We start from the raw sequence: 16,689 nt of genomic DNA on the forward strand, positions 1-16,689 counted from the left end.
CTATCTTACCAGGGTGGTGGATGCGGGGGGAGATAAGAGCCCAGATGAGAACTGTACCCACTTCAAGGATTTTTATTAACGTCCTGTAAACTTACATTCCCAAGGTAAAGGAGGAGACGGAGCGAGCAAACCCTCTCTGCATCAGCAACTGGAGGCAGCAGCTGTATTTCCGTGCCAAGGGCAGCGTGAACTGGGAAAGCACAGATGGAGGTGGGGTTAAGTCCCTCGCTGGCTGCGCAACCTCCTCTGCCCCGTGTTGCTTATCCACCCCAGAACAGTCCACCTGCTTCTTTTGTGGACGTCTCATAAATTAGCAGCATGCTTTTTAACTCTGATGAAGGCTTGTTGTGATAGGAGCCAATCTGTGTCGTAAAGCCCCTGCCTTATTTAATTCATTAGCAAACAGCAGGGGAATCAGTTCAAGGGGAAAGCCAGTAGTATTAAGAAGCCCTACAGCATCACCTTGTGGCGAGTGGAACTTACCTCCACCCACTTCAGAAGCTGCTCACGAATGTTTCTGTCCCCTTTGAAGTATTCTGTGCTCAGCAGATCACCAACAAACTCCTTGGGTGTGATCTGCTGGGTCTGAACCAGAACACAACGTGGTCATAACAATGGGCAAAGTGGGAAGAGTTCGGTCTCGAGTTTCTAAGCCCTGTCACCCCAGTGGAGGCACAGCTCTGCTCGGACCTACCCACAGCCTGTTCACAAGGGTCATGACTTTGGCCGTGATTTCCTTGGGGTCCTTCTGCCTGATGGAGTCCAGGATGACATCGGTCAGGAAGAAGTGGCACTTCCTGGCGTAGAACATCTCTTCGTGGGAGAGGGCAAAGCGAAGGAAAATGGTGTCTGCAAGAAACACATGGACAAAACCATCAGGAAAAAAGGGATGTGGTTGCAGCATTTCACATTTCAGTCACCCAGCTGTTGGCTTCTTTAATACCTGTCCTGCCCAAGGAGTCCTGCAGTCAGTTTTCAAACCTGAGCTTGGTGTCAATACACGTCAGGCTGTTGATCTGTGGCTTTCTTCCTGTTCTTTTGGTTAGTTACAGAGGTAACACCAGCAGCCCTGCAGCCATTTGCATCTCCTTACCTTGGGGAAGCCCCTGGGGGTTTGACTTCTCCAGCTGGATGCCACCCATTAGAGTGCTGTAAACGATGCTCTCTTCGTGCCACGTGTGACAGCCATCACTACCTATAACTGGAGGATGTTGGACTTTCAGGATCGCTCCCACGTTTCTGTGAGCTTCCTGGAGAGCTCTGGTACGTTGGCCATCCCTTGGTTCTGTAGCAAAGCCTATGTAGAAGTAGCAGATCACACATCTGTTCTCTTGTGTGACCACAGAATGGATCTTATTGAAGTTCTGCCCTATTTTGGCCTTTGTGAGGGAAAGCGAAACAGTAACGGACAGAAAACAACAAACTGAACATCAAATCATTTACAGCCTTTAGCGCAACATTGCAGCTCTTATACACAGCGTAACAAAAACCGAGCACCATTTAGGCCAGGATTCTTTCAGGGGTTATGAAAGAGGATTCTTTTTCTATAGGAAAAAAGGAATAATCTTCCTTGTACTGCTACGGTTACAGCACCAGATTGTGATGAATGACCTTGCTTTGCCAGCAGTTAAAACTTACCACCTGCTTTACGGATGGGCTCCAACTGCAAGCTCCTGTCTCTTCCTTCACCAGGAAAGCTTCCTATGAGCAGGAGGACAAGGAGAGCAATGAGACCATTGGTCCAGTTCAGCAGCAGGATCTAAGCATCCATCTCACGTCTCGTGATTCAGTTAAATATTCCCCTCGTTTTTTGCAAACAACAGTCAGAGAGTAATCATTTACCTTCTGCTGGTTCCTTGTTTACATTCCAGATGCTTTTTCCTGTTAGGAGAGTCGTTTTGATGGTGTTGAACTGATGCATTCCAGTGCTTGGAGTAACTGGCAAACTCACTTTGGACACATTTTGCCCCAGCTGCTTTTCTCCAGCCCCACATTTGGGCTCATTTTCTTGAATTGCAAAGCTCATTTTCCCAGCAGAACAAGCAATAGAAGCTTTGACAGCTCCATCCTGCTCAGCAGTGCCGTGTGGAGGCACGGTGCCTGTGACACAACCATCAGCTACTTCCACATGCTGAGAATCCCGTCTCTTGGAGTTCAGCGTGCCCCATTCCTTTACCAGGGAAAGTAATTTCAGGATGTCGATGGATGAGTCTTTATTTTCTGCTTGTTTCCTTAAACTGCTTCTCATTCCTCTCTTCCTTGGAGGGCTTTCCAAACGTAAGCTGGATTTTGCTGTGCTGGGTGAGGACTCATCGTATCCTTCAGCTGCATTCTTTCGCTTCGTGCCCCCACTCTGTGGTGCCATTTTGGGAGGCTTTGCCTTCCCCCCATTGCTGTCTCTCTTCCCCTTCAGATCTTTTATGTTATTCTGTATATCAGTATGATTACTGGAACCCACAGCTGCACACGAATACACCTATAGCAGAGCAAAGCACTGTTATTCCTGTTCCTCGTGGAAAGAAATACAGATCTTGCCTTTCCTAACAAGAGCTATATTTGATTCATTCTAATACAAGCCTTTGAGAACCAAGTTCTTCATCTTTGGAAATACTTTCTCACTCCTATGCCTGCTGCTGTGCCTTAGCCCTGCCCTGGCAATCCAGCACTGATGCTGTGCTGTCTGGAATCACCTCTGTTCACACCACTGAATGCTCACCAAAGCTTTCTATGGCAATGCCTCGTGAAAGTTATACCTCTTTGTGGTCTTTGCTGAACTCACGCTCCTTGTTCCAAGGCACTCTAGATGGAAAAGAATCCTCATTCTTCAGTTCCTTGTTTTGGATCCATAACCTAGAGAATGGATAACTTTGACCAGCAGATTCATGTGAGCCTTGCTGATAGATCAGACTACAAACTACAAACTAAGTCAGAGGAAAGGACGTTATACTGGAGAAAAGCAAAAGAAATACTTCACCTACCTGTACGCATCGCAGTGATAAAGTGCCTCCAAAAGGGAAGGGATCCGGTACTCCTCTGCTTCTTGACAGAACAGAGGCCATTCTCTGTATGTTGTAAATGAACAGCGAAATCACTGAATAATCTTAGCAAATACCTTATCCAATTATATATAAATTCTGGAAGCTTAAGCAGGCAGTGCACAAAAGATGCGCTGACAGGGGTGATTTTCCTTATAACGCTGTGGACAAAAAGCCTATCAAAAGTCTGATTCTATTGAAAGCAATGGGAATCTTAGCATTAAGTACCACTGACTTCTACACTATTACCCCTCTGCTGGTTAAGTGAAAATATCTGTTCTTATTTTAGCCATGGGTGTGAAAGACAAAGACCTGATTTTGAGAAGCCTGCTGTGTGATGTGCACAATGCTTTCCTCCTGTTGAAAACTCATCCTAGCATTTTCCATAGGGAATCCCATAATGAACATTCGCAGATGGGAATAAATTCTCCACTCTCAGAAATGCTCTCAGCCTTGGGATGTGATTCCTTCACTACCAACCCGTAGGCGTTGCAGTTGGTCCTATCCCATGTGCTGCCCTTCTAACAATTCCCAGGCATGGTCTGGCCCACCAGGACTCCTTGCAGAGGACCAGGAACATTCCCAGACATATTTAGTTTGCTTGCACAGTGGTGCCTGACATTCAGCTTCCTGTGTGACTTTGATGTCAGCCATGAAAGTAAACAGGGATTAACACACCAAAGCAGCCACCAGTGTGATGTTTCTGTTGACTTTGAGGAAAAGAATGAGAAAATATACAACAGCTAACTGAGCTAAAATTGACCACATCAGCTATACCACTGTGGGTTTGGAAGAGATTTTTCAGCATTAAAACAGAGATGCCAGTAGAGGGTGCAAACGAAATATATTTCAGATGAACTAAATCAGACTTTGGCATCGGTATATGCATATGTATATATAATATAAACCAACCAGCCAAAAAACCCCACAGCTGAAGAACGATGCGATGGTTTCCATAAATAAAAAAACATTTTCCCTTTTGCTAGCAGTGTGCACAGCGCACAGATCTGTGGCCTTCACCACAGCACAAGGGTCTGCTCCACCTCTCATTAAAATAGATGAACTAAACTCATCTCGCAATTACCTCCAAATACCAACGGCTTACATCTAGACAGAACAGTTTGCTTCAGAATTCAATAGAATTCTGCCTTTTTTGGGGTAGTATTTATATGCCCTACAACCATCTGATATAACAGAAAGCCGTCAATTCACTCTTACTTAAATTCCGCAGGCAGAATCAGTTTCCCAAGTCTTAGAAAGTTGAGAATGTGTCGAAACATCTGCCCGTCTCCGTGGATTAGAAGACTTTGACCATAAGTGATCCAACAGACTTTCTTGTCATTTGACAGCAGCTCCGGGTACTGCAGAAATAAAGAGTCATCAAGGTAGTGGGAAGAACATTGAACCAGCTCCATCAGGTCTGCTGATCTTATTAGCCCAGTGACTTATTAACCCAGAAAGTGCTTTCTTAAGAAGTCAGGTTTATTTGCCACAGGTCCCTGAACATATTTAATAGAGTACTCAGAGCAAAACAACTCGAATATTTGCTCTTATTAGAAATGTAGCTCAGTCACCATAGAATTATAGGTTCTGTCTTAGGAAGGGTCACATTAATGCCTTAAGGCAGCTCCATCAGTTATCCGTACCTTCAGCAAGGTCTGTAAGTAAGTTTCATACCAGTTACTTCCCACGTAAACTTTCACAATCTGATGCAGTGTACACACTGACACCTCTGCTGTCCACTCTGCATCTGGAAACAGCAAGAAATGGAAAGGGGACGATTAGGATCCTACAGCCTGAAGCACTGAGCCAAGGGAAAAAGATCTTCATTAACTGCATTCAGGTAAAACTGCTCATTATGTTTTAAAATAGAAGAGATTTTTGACTTACTGCAATCTCCGCCCTCTGATGGCATCTGTTGCTTCAGATAGCATTTTAAAGCTTCTTTCATTGGCTCGTAGGTGAGGTCCCCTTTGTCCAAGTAGGCGCAGAGCTCTTGGATTTCAGAAATATCCTCAGTGAGGGGAAGTCGGCAAGTTCCCAACCAGTTCCTATCCAGAAGGAGAAGCCATATCTTTTTTAATCGGGGGGAGGAGGTCATTACGTGTTCCACCATCCTGCTGCCTTTCCATAATCCTTTAGAGATGGGGTAGTGTGCGTTTGTGTTGCAATTGATGCTGGACAAAAGGTGTGAGGGGAGTGGAAAGGGAAGTGCTCATCTCTCTGGTGACTGGTGATAGGGCATGAGGGAGTGGATTAAACCATCAGGAGAATTTCAGGTTGATTATTGGCAAGTTGCAATAGTGAATGGTTGGGCTTTGGCAGAGGCTCCACAGGGTGGTGCTCATGGCCTCACAGCTGCCAGCATTGAAGAAACTTTTGGGCAGTGCTCTGAAATCTATGGTTTAACACTCAGATTGCCCTGTGCAGAGGTGGGAGTTGGGCTCGAAGACCCTCATGGATCCCTTTCAACTCAGGATACGCGATTCTGTTACTTAAGGTACTTCAGAGAGAATACATTCAGCATGAAAAACCCCTACGTGATATCAAGTTTATCCCATACGGTGTCACTTTATGTTCACAGCGTTCCGTTCGGATGAGGCAGATGAGCACTATAAGCCATCGGGAAGCCACCCCGCGGGGGATCACCAATCCCAGCACCCTCCCGACGGGTTCCCATCCCCTGGGACAGCCTCAGATCCTTGTCCCCACGTTACCTGGCGTGTTGGAAGAGGACCCCGCTGCCGCACACGTGGAGGCGGTGCCGGCTCAGGTCGCTGCCCACCAGGAGCTGTCCGAGTGCTGAATCGGGGTAGTGCTGCAGCAGCCCCAGCGCCATGCTGTATCTCGCCGCACGCTGCCCCGCTCCGCTGCGCCGCCCGCCCGACCCGCAACGCCCCGCAACGCCGCCTGCAACCGAGGGGACGAGGGGTTCGTTACCGAGTGATGCTGCTTAACGGCTGCTGTCAGGCTCCGGGGAGACCCGAGTGCGGCCTTTCAGTGTTTAGGGAAGTAAGAAGTGGATGGACTCTATAGCAAGGGCTGTTGTGACGAGGGGAAACAGGTTCTAACTAGGAGAGGGGAGATTTAGATTGGATGTAAGGAAGATGTTTTTTACACTAAGTGTGGTGAGACACAGGCTGCCTGGAGAGGTGGTGTTGCCCTGTCCCTGCAGACAGCCAAGGTCAGGGAACGAGGCTCTGAGCACTGATGGAGCTGTGGGTGTCCCTGCTCAGTGCAGGGTTAGAGTGCCTTTAAAGTCCCTTCCAACTCAAACCATTCTATGACTTCCCAGCTGATCAAATGTCTATGCAAATGAGTTGATCTTTAGGACTAAGTAGAATGGTCTCAAATTGCACCAGGGAAGACTCAGGCTGGACATTAAGAAATACTACATCTCCAAAAGAGTGGCCAGGCATTGGAATGGGCTGCCCAGGGAGACAGTGAAGTCACCAGCCCTGGAGGTGTTCAAGGAATGTTTAGGCACTGTGTTGAGGGACGTGGTTTAGTGAGAACTGTTGGTGATAGGCTGGACTGGATGATCTTGTAGGTCTTTTCCAACCTTGGTGATTCTATGATTCTATTATATGATTTCAGTTCATAGTTGACTGTATTTATACCATTCCTGTTTCACACTATCAAGTTCCCCTATGTACGTTGTATTACCTCTATAGATCCTCACAGCCTCTGTAAGTTCAGGGATTCCTAAAGCTAAAGCTTCCTCCTCCAAGGCATCGATGTTGGAGAAATCATCAGGCAACAACATCTTCTTGGAGCGGAGAAAGTTAACTTGAAAAGAAACACAAAACAGGAAGTGAAGTGATCGTCCTGTGCCCAGTGCTCAGCTCTGGAAATAGAGCTTCTTGTGACATCCTGCAGCATCCCCATTTCTATATACAGACAAACATGGCAGATAATAGGCAGCACGCCGTGAAATGATGCCTTTGAAAATGATAGCCTGTGAATGAGGCTTGTGCTGGAGGAGACAAAACAGAGCACAAATAACTGGGTGACCACAGAATTAGGTTAGTTCTGTTTATTCATCACACCCTAAGAAATTCATGATAGAGGTTTGGCTTGGTTTTCCTGGACATACCTCCATCCCGGTGTGCCCTTAAATGTGTATTTTCCCATATGGCAACAGTAGTTCCAGTTCCTGATGCCATAATGCATTTCAGTTCAGCAAACCGTTCGATTAATGAGGGATAAATAAGTAGGACCATAAGTGGGTCATTTGGGGTTATGAGACTCCAGAAGGCACTTGGTGCATGTTTTGCTTCTTGCAACTGACAGACAGCAAAACCAAACCAATAGGCATGAAAAGATTCCAGTCTTTGACTGGAGACAGGGAGAAATGGTTTAATTAAAGATGATTAAGACATCACAGTAATAAGAAGAGTTACCTATGAAGCGGAATTCGCTGTAGTCGCATTCGATCAGGGCCGCGTTCTCAAGCAGCCACAGCAAGTTGTCATCATTAACCAGCACTGGATATTTTCTCACTAAATCTAATGGCAAAAAGCAGTAATTCACTTCTTCTTCTGTATCGAGTAAAGGCGTATCCACGAGCCCAAGGGGAGTTCTGTCATGTAACCCTGGGTGAAGAAAAGCAGAGAAGAAACAATTAGCTAAAGATGGAACTTCTGGCTTGCAGCAGTCTAGCAAAAACCCGTGGAATGAAAAATAATTCTTAAGTCCCTTCTATAGAGTTTCCTACACACAGAGTGAAAAGCATCTGCTGAAGCCCAGATTACCCTGCCAAGAGCTACACGTCTTGTTCTATGGTCCCATGGTGTGACATGTGCAAAACCACAGCAAAAAACTCCAATCCCTTCAGCTTTGCCATAACCAAGAGCTGTGAGCTGGGCTCACTCTGGGTTACCCAGCAGAGGAACCTCGCTTAGTGAGCCTGGGAAGGGTCTGGGACACCTACCTGCAAACACTGGGCTCCTAGGGGGGATCTCTGATGGCTTGTTGGCACATTTCTGTGTTCTCCAGTTATTCAGAGGCATTCTTCCAGCTATTGGTGTATCTGCATGTTGGACACGTGAACTATCCTCCTTCAAATCGTCTAAAAGCTGTTAAAATACATAAAGCTTTTCTATGCAGCTGTGGGAAGGAGTCCAGTCCATGCCATGATGCAGTTCACATCTACTACAGCATGCCATGGAATGCTGTGCTCAGACAAGAACAGACACAGATCCCATTCCTAACATTGTGATACTTAAAGTTAGCTGGAGGAACAGAATGAATGAAGAATATCTATGGGGATGTGAATATGGGGAATATCTACAGGGATATGAATGGAGAATATCTATGAGGATGTGAATGGAGAATATCTACAGGGATATGAATGGAGAATATCTATGGGGATGTGAACTACACTGAGAGCTGTTTCTGTGTTCCAGAACAAGCCAACTGTTTTTTGAGCACTTGAGTTCTGATGGCACCATCACAAGCACTGAGAAAGGCACACATGCATTCCTTGATATCACATCCTCATACAGATGGTGCTAAGAAATGAATACGGACCATCTCTTAACAGTAATTACATCTACATGAGACACCCAGAGCACCCCGCTTTACCTGTATTAAAGGTGTCAGCTGCAGAGCTGATGCTTGCTCGTACAGTAAGTTCAATTCAGTGCAGCTGAGAGAAGGCAGCTTTGAAGTCTGCAGGTAATAATGAAGGTGCCTGAATACAAAACCATCCTGGTCAATAAATAACCTCAGATTGTCAGACCAGTCTTGGACAGAAGCCTCTTTCCACAATGGAGAGTCAGGAAACTGAGCGACTTTGCTTCTGGGGAGTGAGAAATACCACCCGCCAACGTTAAGATTAATGGACTCTTCTTCTGGAGGTTCAGCAGCGCTCTCTGGTCCCTTCAAAAAGAAAAAGGAAAACGCATCATAAGGGAGAACAAACCTCTAAGTGCTGAAGCAACACAACGTTTTATTCTAATGTTCCATTGGACTCTGCATTTCCCATTGGCCTTTCCAACCAAAGGTTCCACCAGCTGCACCAGGGCAGCTTCAGGTGGGATACTGGGAGCAGTTCATACTAAGGAGCAGTGAGGCATCAGCACAGCTGCCCAGGGGGGTGGGGGGGGTCACCGTGCATGGGGTGGTCAAGAGGAGAGTGGAAGTGACCCTGAGGGACGTGGCCTATAGCGAGGGCTGGTGGTGGGGCTGATGCTCTTGGTGGCCTTTCTGGCTTTCCTGGTTCTATTTCCTTTTCTGTTCTGAGGTAGCATCGATGTAATAGGTTTCGAAGCAGCTTGTTACAAAACTAAAGCAATTTGGGAGCACAAGGGAAGGGAACCAGGGAGAGGACAGGGAGCGAATGGCAGGTAAGGGAGGTGCGAGCCGAGCAGGGCAGCACCACCCGCAGCCCTCGCTGCAGGCACAGCCCCAGCATCGCCCCGCAGCACAGCAGCGGCTCTTTGGCACCGAAACATCATGAAATGGGGCTGCCCAGCACGGCAGGGGAGGGGAACGGGCCGGGACACACAGCGCGGCTCTGCGCTACCATGGCGGCCGGCCGAGCAACGGCAGCAACGGGCGGGGACGGGGGGGAGCGGATAATGGAGGGGGGGCGTTACAGGGGGGTCAGATCCGCTGAGCTGGGATGGGAAAACAGCTCACTGCGATGGGATGGGAATGCGGCTGGAATGGGGGCAGCTGAGCGAGCTTAGGAGCTGGTACATCTTTAATGATGATGTATAATTAGATGTAGGGAGCAGCATCTGTGCTCTGGGGCTGTGTTGTATGGCACCAATGGGGTTATGCCTCTCCATCTGAAAGGACTGAATGAAGAGGAGGGGTTTTGTATTGACAGGCAATGGAGCTGTGTGGAAGTGAAGCATCCAAGCTGTGCTGTGCAGCTTCTGCTCTCATTCTACACCCGACTCTGCTCCCACTAAACCACTTGTCATGTTGCTGGGTATATTCCAACCATGGCCATGCTATGCTGGATGCTGCATGGCCACTGTTGCCCTCATCAGCTTGGGTAGTTTGGATCCATTCTTGCTCTAAAAGCTTTGATGCCAAAGAGATTCAGTGCTTTGAGAGCATCTATGGGCAGTGCTGTGTGGGAATCATCGTGACGGTCCTTTTGTGTCTGTGTGATTCCAGCCCCAAACTTGCTTTTCCATCTGGTGGGTGCTCACGTGATGGCAGCACACAGCTCTGCTAGAAATGACCCACAGAACAAAGGGCTCAGCCTCAATATTAGCAGGGCATTTCAGAAGCCTTCTCGTTTTCCTCCCTTCAAAGACACTGCGGGCAACCAACACCTCCTCGTTCATCCTGTTGTCTGTTGCTTTGCCAGCAGCATCCCACCCCATCCTTTCCACATCTCTCACCCATTCCCAGCACTATTTATCTATAAGTATCTGCCACAGAGAGGAGTTGTTTGGCTGCACGCTGCCTGCTTCTGCTTCCCACCCTTCATTCTGCCTCTGCAGCCGCCTTCCCGCTGAGTTTGGTCTCATGTGCAGCCCTGAAATGCTGTATGTCTGCTCCACATCAAACCTTCAAGCAGCAGCTTGATCGTCCTCCATACACAGCCATGTCCTGAATGTGCAGCAGTAACATGGGACAGGAGCACAGCAGGCTCCCCCTGCAGCCTCATGCTCCACTCCCGGAGTCTAAAGCACACAGTGCAGGTTGGGCAGCAATGCAGATGCTGCATGTTTAAATCCTAAACTCAGATTTGTTCCCAATTAGTCCCCACCCCACCAACCACCGCCGCCCATAACAATGAATATCCATAGTAACAGCTCTGTTTAGGGTTGTTTTCTGATGTCACCTCGGCTCCCTGCCAGGATGCCTGAATATCTCTTTGTGCCTCGTGTGTTGTTGTTTGTTTAGGGTGGTTCTGCACCCTGTATGCATGAATGCTTTACAGTGGGGCAGAGCTTTGCTTACCTTTGTGCTGTGCTGCTCTCAGTGTCATTCATTGCTCTTCCAATGGATCACCCAGCATTGGAAAGGCACCCAGCTGATCCTGCGGCCCCCAGCCATGTTGGTTGGTTGGTTTTTGTCTCATCACAAGTGTAAAGAGGGGTGAATTCCGTCATTGAGGCTGCAAGCTTGAAAGCCAGGATAGAAATGTGCCAGTTCAGTGGGTGGAGAGCCAGGGCTGTCCTGGCTACAGTGGATTTACTCCTTTAGGGAAAGGACTATGGGTCAAAATGAGAGACGTTTGCAATGGGAGTCCTCTGTGTGCTCCCAGCCTTTTTAGCACACAGCTTGAATGGGGGCAGTTATTAATCATTGTATGACAGCAGTGTGTGTAACCTTAAAGTGAGTCATGGTTGTAGTTCTCTAGTAATACGGAGGTTAAGTACGGACTTCTTTTATGTATTTATATTTATATCACCTTTCCATGTGAATTGGAATGGACAGAAGTCAGTGTATCCCTTTAGGAACAGTCACACAGCAGCAATTGAGCAGTTCTCCTCCATAAGGAGGGCAGAACAGACATGAGATATGGGCTGTGTGTGCTCTTACACCCCATGCATTCTCCTGCTGGCCAGTCTGATCCTCGCACTGGTCCATTTCTCAGCATCCCCCCCCCTTCCTTCCCCTGCCTCCTCCTGCCACACTTATTGGGTTAACAAGATGTGGGGATGGCTCCCATCTAATAACATTTCAGCTGAGATCAGGCTGTGCCAAGAAGAAAGTGGCCAAGTTAATTCAATTTGCTTTGCAATGGCATTGATCAATGTCAGTGTGTGCCAGGCGATGAAGCACAGCTTGGAAGGTCTGTATTCAAACCAGAGTCTTTGGGCTGCCCAAAGCACACACCCCACATCAAAATGACCCCCCCAAGGAGCCCAGCCCATCACCCCAAGCACACGAATTGCTGTCAAAGCACTAAACCCTTCCTTTAGTCCTTATAGCCCTTCCTTTTGGATTACAGGTCAGCCTGGAAGCTCCCAAGGGATGCAGCCTATGGCAGAGAAATGGCTCATACAGCGGAAATTTAAGGTCATCTTTTGGTATCATCCCACCTGGATAACATCCCTCTTTCCATCAATGTGGGGCCGTGGCTTCAGCTTTAACTCTTTTTCTCCCTTCACCAGCTCCATTCAAACTGAAATGCACGGAGCTGTTTTCATGCTGCAGAGCCCCACTGTGTCTGCACTGCAGCTCATCAGAGCAGCTCACGTACTTTCCAGGATGGAGCTGATGTTCCCATAGGGTTTCACCCATGCCAAGAGCCCGGAACTGTGCGGGGAGGGAGCAGCGCAGTCGGTGCTGCCAGGCTCTGATCGCTTCTCTTGGCTTCAGCTTCTGATTTATTTATGTGAACTTAATGACACCCGAGCAAAGAGCCCAGGAAGGCATCAGATCAAACACGGGCTGACTTCATTGGGCTAAAAAAAAGTCAAGCTTCCCATCATCAGCCACGTTACCCATTGGATCCTTAGCAAAGGGACCCGCTGCAGTAAAGGGGGTTGCTCCCATGCAGCCATCAAGGCCAAAAACGTGTGCTCTTTCTTTATGAGTTCTGCTCCGTTTCAGTGACGTGGCCACAAGGAAGAGGTTTTGTTGCTTCCCTGGATGTGGTTGAAGTCGGCATCCAATGACCAGGGAAGGCCACTTGCCCCCACCCTACTGCAGCCCTTTTCCCTATGGAAGCTCATAGCCCAGGGACCTGCCATCTACCCAGGAGAGCTTTGAATCTGCTTGAACACAGGAAGGGAAGGTGCCAAGAATGAGCTTTCATAGAGAAGATAAATTAATGAAGACCAAGACTGTTGGTGTCAGTAGGTACAGAACTACTCATAGCAATGAGCAGGGATTGGAGGACTTCATGGTCCTGGTGGGTCTCTTCCAACTCAGGGTATTCTGTGGGTCTGTGTCTCCACGTATCATGTTCATCATGTTCCATTGACCCTGACCCGTTCTCCCCTTGACTACCCACCTCTTCATTGTAGAAGGCCATAGGGCTGCTCAGCTGTGCCTTGCCCTCAGTAGCTCTTTGGTGGCTATTCCCTGTCATCTGCATGTCCTTAATGTGCCCAGAATTACCTCCCGGGAGCATTTGCCCCACCACCTTCTTGGGGACTGAAAGGATCCTCCTCCTCACCCTATTTAAGTGGGATGTGACATTTGCCTCTTTACATCAGCTATCCCTGTGAACACCAGGACCTTCCCTTTAGGCTTTAGGTGGGAGCCTTGTATCCATGTTGGCCGGTCTCCCCTTGCCATGTTGAACATCCCATTGACAAAGTTGCTCTTTAGGTTCACCCCTCTGTGTCTTTGCCAGCACTGCTTGCCCTGGGGCTGGTAGGAATGGGATGCTGGTGCTGCCCAACCCAGCAGTGAGGTCCAGCCACGAGCCCGTTGTGTCCTCACCATTTCTAGGCCATGTGGTTGGGTCCTGGTTCCCCAGAATCAGATCAGATCCTTGGGCCAATGAATGAGCTTTTAGGGTTTGGGGCAATCACAGCACTTCTGCCCTTTGGGGAGAGGTTGGGATCAGATCAATGCCTTAATGAGCTTTTCAGTACCCCAGGGATACCTGCATTGTTCCCCACAGCCCCTCACAGAGCTGCCCTGATGTGGGCATCCCCATTGCATCCCACCAGCTCCTGTCCTGGGTCAGCCCAGCCCCATTTGCAATGGTGTCAGCAAAGGGCCAATGATTCTGGACAAGGGGCACAGACAGCCCCACAACCTACATATGACCCACTCAAAGAGGAGCTGGCACCCCCATCCCATCACCATGATGGGGAGCGATGCCAACACCAGCCCAGGGGCAGCCCAGCGGCCTCCTGCCTTTACAGAGCGAGGCGCAGAGGGACGTGAGCCGAGCCACGAGCGGCTCCAGCAGCACAGTGAGCACAAGCGCGATGCTCGGGCAGCGCTGACACTGCGGGTGTTGGGTGGCAGCGCCCAGCCCCAGGCACCACCCCGGCCCCAGCGCGGCCGCTTCCCAGGGATGGTTACCAGGAGCCCGCGGTGTGTTTGGTTGCAAACAGAGCGGGGGCCGGAGCCAGGCGCTGTGTTTGTGCCTGCGGTTGCTCAGGCAACTCGGGGCCAGCCAGGAAGCGAGACCTGAGGGCGGCCAAGGCGGACAGAGGGATGGACAGACGGACGGAACCGGAGGCGGGGCTCAGTGCGGAGGGGGCTTTATTGCGGGGTGACAGCGCGGGGCTGCAGCATCCTTTGGTTCGGGCTCCCTGGGGGCAACGGGAGCCCACGTGGAGAGCAGAGCTGGGGGCTCCGGGACCCCATCCCGGGAGCCGTGCTGAGCAATGGGACCCGTGGCAGGCGGCATCCCGAGGGGGCGCTGGGAACTGCGGAGCCAGGGGTGGGGAGTGCGGGCTGCGGTCCCGCAGGGCCTGAGGTAGGGGCGGCCGAGGTGCCGGCGGGGCACCCCGCGGAGCAGCGCTGCAGGGCGGGGGGTGATGCACGCGGGACGGACGCGGCGCTGACACGGAGCCCGGCCGCTCGCCCGTCGCATCCGACATCCCACAGCGTGGGGCCGGCCCCGGTGCAGCCTCCCGGGCCCTGCGGCCGGTCCCGAGGCCAACGTGACCGAAGGCGGCGGGTGCTCGGGGGCAGTCCCTACTTCTTCACTTTGGCATCGTAGGTGCCCGCGTTCTTGTAGGCGCTGACGTAGCCGCTGTTGTCCACGATGTTCTCCCTCCCGCTCTTCCCTTTTCCTTTGCCCGTCTCATCGAAGCGCTCCTTGTGTGACCCCGTGTACTTGGAGGTGTCCGTCAGCCTCTCCACGGCGCCCACGTTCTTGGCTTTCTGCACATGGACACAATGGCTCAGCCAGCAGCAGGACCCCGTGCCAGTTCCCAACACCCAATGGGACCCCAAACCCACGGCCATATAGGGATCCTACAAAGCAGATCCCCATCCTCACCCCGTGCCCGCAGCTCTCACCGTGACGCCCACGTTAATGGGCTCCTTCCCAGCCACCAGCTGGCAGATGGCCTCGTACGCCTCCTCCTTGCTCTTGTCCTTAAAGCGTTTTGGGGCCAGCTCCTCCAGGGCCTTCTTGAACTCCTCGTAGTTGATGACGCGGGCTGTCTTCCCTCTGCAAGCACCAACCACACGCCGTCAGCATCACCTTGTGCTGATCCCGGCTGCATTGTGAGCACCCCAAAATGCTCTTCCAACCCAACCTGGGGTTCCTCAGCCACCTCCAAAACTCAATGGGGCTGCACAGCTCAGGCTGGATGGGCTGTAGGAGCTTTGCAGCCCCGCGGTGTTGCAGCCCTCTGTGCCCAAACCTCCCTGGGTGCTGGTGATGGGAGGGTGTGTGCATCTGTCACCGCTGCTCCTGACCTCCCCTCATTGTCCTGCTTGGCACAGAGCTGCTGCGCTTTGTTCCTCCCCATTGGTATCACACCCTGGTGCCCAAAGTCACTTGGTTCCAACTGGGAACAGGAGAACCCAGGCAGCAGCAGCGTCCCCCATCCATTCTGCACCCTGTGGCTGTCACCACATTCACAGGGACCACAAAAGCATCCCCAGGTCCCGAGCTCAGAGCTGAGCCACACCCGCTGTGCAGCCCTGAGCATCCTCCTGCTGCTGGATGGGAAGTTGGGTTCCCATCTCAACTGTGCTTCAAAACCTGAGCTTTAAATCTGAGCTTTTCATCCCACACATTTACACCGACTTATGGTCAGCACCCACTGCACCACGGGGACACACGGGAGACCCCAACCCGCTCACTTACTTCACCTTGGAGAACACAATGTCCACGTCGGTGCCGGTGATGCTTTTGCCGTCGATGACTTTGCAGTCCTTGCACAGCTTGGCCCAGTTCTTCCCGTTCATCTCCTGCCCCGTGGCCTTGGTGTCGCCGTAGATGGCGAACTTGCGGAAGCTTTCCTCCAGCGATGCCATCTCAGCGCTGCCGGCCATGGCGCCGCGGGTCGGGGTCGGGGCAGAGCGGCCCCTTCAGCACCTGGATCCGCCTTCAGCTTCCGACGCCGACAACTGAGAGACGCCTTTGGGGACGGCGGCTTCAGAGCGAGAGATGCGAGAGCGTCAGCCCAGCCCCAGCCCGGCCACCACCCACCCGCATCCCTCAGCCGCTTCCCAGACCTGTGCCCGTAGCCAGCGCAGCATCCCCCCCTCTCCCGTTGCCCAGCGACCGTCGCTATGGCTGCGAGGCGCTGCCCCGGGGGATGAGGACCCCTAAGGGGGGTTCGGGCCCCTCGGAGCGGTGCCGACCCCGCGTTGCTCCGCGCTCCCCCCGCCCCCCGCTGGCTGCCGGTGCCGGTCCCGCTCTCACCTCCCGGTGCCGCTTCTCTGGGCGCGGCCGCCGCCGCCGCCGCAGTTTAAGGCCCCGCTCTGGCGCCGTCCCACGGCTGCGGGAGGGGCTGCGGGATGGAGCGCGGGGCCGCCCCGTCCCGCCCTGCCCGGACCGACACGCGGCCGGAGGTGGCCGCTCAGATGCCCAACCCCAGCCCACCCCTCCGCGCCCACCGCCCACATCACACAGTGCCGCATCCCCGCGGCCCTGGGACACCTCCAGGGATGGGGACTGCCCGCTTCCCCGTGCAGCTGTGCCGCCGCATCACCGCTCTGCCCGCAGAGCTGCACGGGGCAGGGGGACTTGGAGCACGGCTGCAAACGAGGCATCCCCAGAGATGCTGAACATCTGCTGGGATGGAGC

At 51.5% G+C, this 16,689-nt stretch overlaps 2 protein-coding genes across 6 annotated transcripts; both read right to left on the reverse strand.

Moving 5' to 3' along the window:
• Positions 1 to 56: 56 nt before the first annotated feature.
• KCTD19 (potassium channel tetramerization domain containing 19) lies at positions 57 to 9,603 on the reverse strand. Of its 4 annotated transcripts, none has more exons than XM_015873807.2 (17): positions 9,547 to 9,603; positions 8,622 to 8,918; positions 7,969 to 8,113; positions 7,439 to 7,630; positions 6,702 to 6,824; positions 5,753 to 5,945; positions 4,926 to 5,086; positions 4,682 to 4,785; positions 4,254 to 4,396; positions 2,979 to 3,062; positions 2,754 to 2,850; positions 1,843 to 2,476; positions 1,639 to 1,701; positions 1,094 to 1,297; positions 695 to 849; positions 484 to 585; positions 57 to 190 (listed from the first exon to the last, which is right to left on the reverse strand). In XM_015873807.2, exons 1-17 carry the CDS (start codon positions 9,565 to 9,567, stop codon positions 92 to 94), a joined length of 2,817 nt encoding a protein of 938 aa, XP_015729293.1. In that variant the 5' UTR covers positions 9,568 to 9,603; the 3' UTR covers positions 57 to 91. The 4 variants fall into 4 exon arrangements, with proteins under 4 accessions (XP_015729293.1, XP_032303063.1, XP_032303061.1 ...); XM_032447172.1 differs by having other exon boundaries at positions 1,094 to 1,201; positions 2,754 to 2,865; XM_032447170.1 differs by having other exon boundaries at positions 2,754 to 2,865.
• A 4,560-nt stretch (positions 9,604 to 14,163) lies between these two features.
• TPPP3 (tubulin polymerization promoting protein family member 3) lies at positions 14,164 to 16,390 on the reverse strand. 2 transcript variants are annotated; one of them, XM_015873777.2, is made up of 4 exons: positions 16,306 to 16,390; positions 15,745 to 16,033; positions 14,946 to 15,099; positions 14,164 to 14,807 (listed from the first exon to the last, which is right to left on the reverse strand). In XM_015873777.2, the coding sequence occupies exons 2-4, from the start codon at positions 15,930 to 15,932 to the stop codon at positions 14,619 to 14,621; spliced, it is 531 nt and encodes a 176-aa protein (XP_015729263.1). In that variant the 5' UTR covers positions 15,933 to 16,033; positions 16,306 to 16,390; the 3' UTR covers positions 14,164 to 14,618. The 2 variants fall into 2 exon arrangements, with proteins under 2 accessions (XP_015729263.1, XP_015729264.1); XM_015873778.2 differs by lacking the exon at positions 16,306 to 16,390 and adding an exon at positions 16,116 to 16,191.
• Positions 16,391 to 16,689: the final 299 nt, after the last annotated feature.

This window comes from Coturnix japonica, chromosome 11 (genome assembly GCF_001577835.2).
Source record: "Coturnix japonica isolate 7356 chromosome 11, Coturnix japonica 2.1, whole genome shotgun sequence".
Lineage (NCBI taxonomy): Eukaryota > Metazoa > Chordata > Aves > Galliformes > Phasianidae > Coturnix > Coturnix japonica.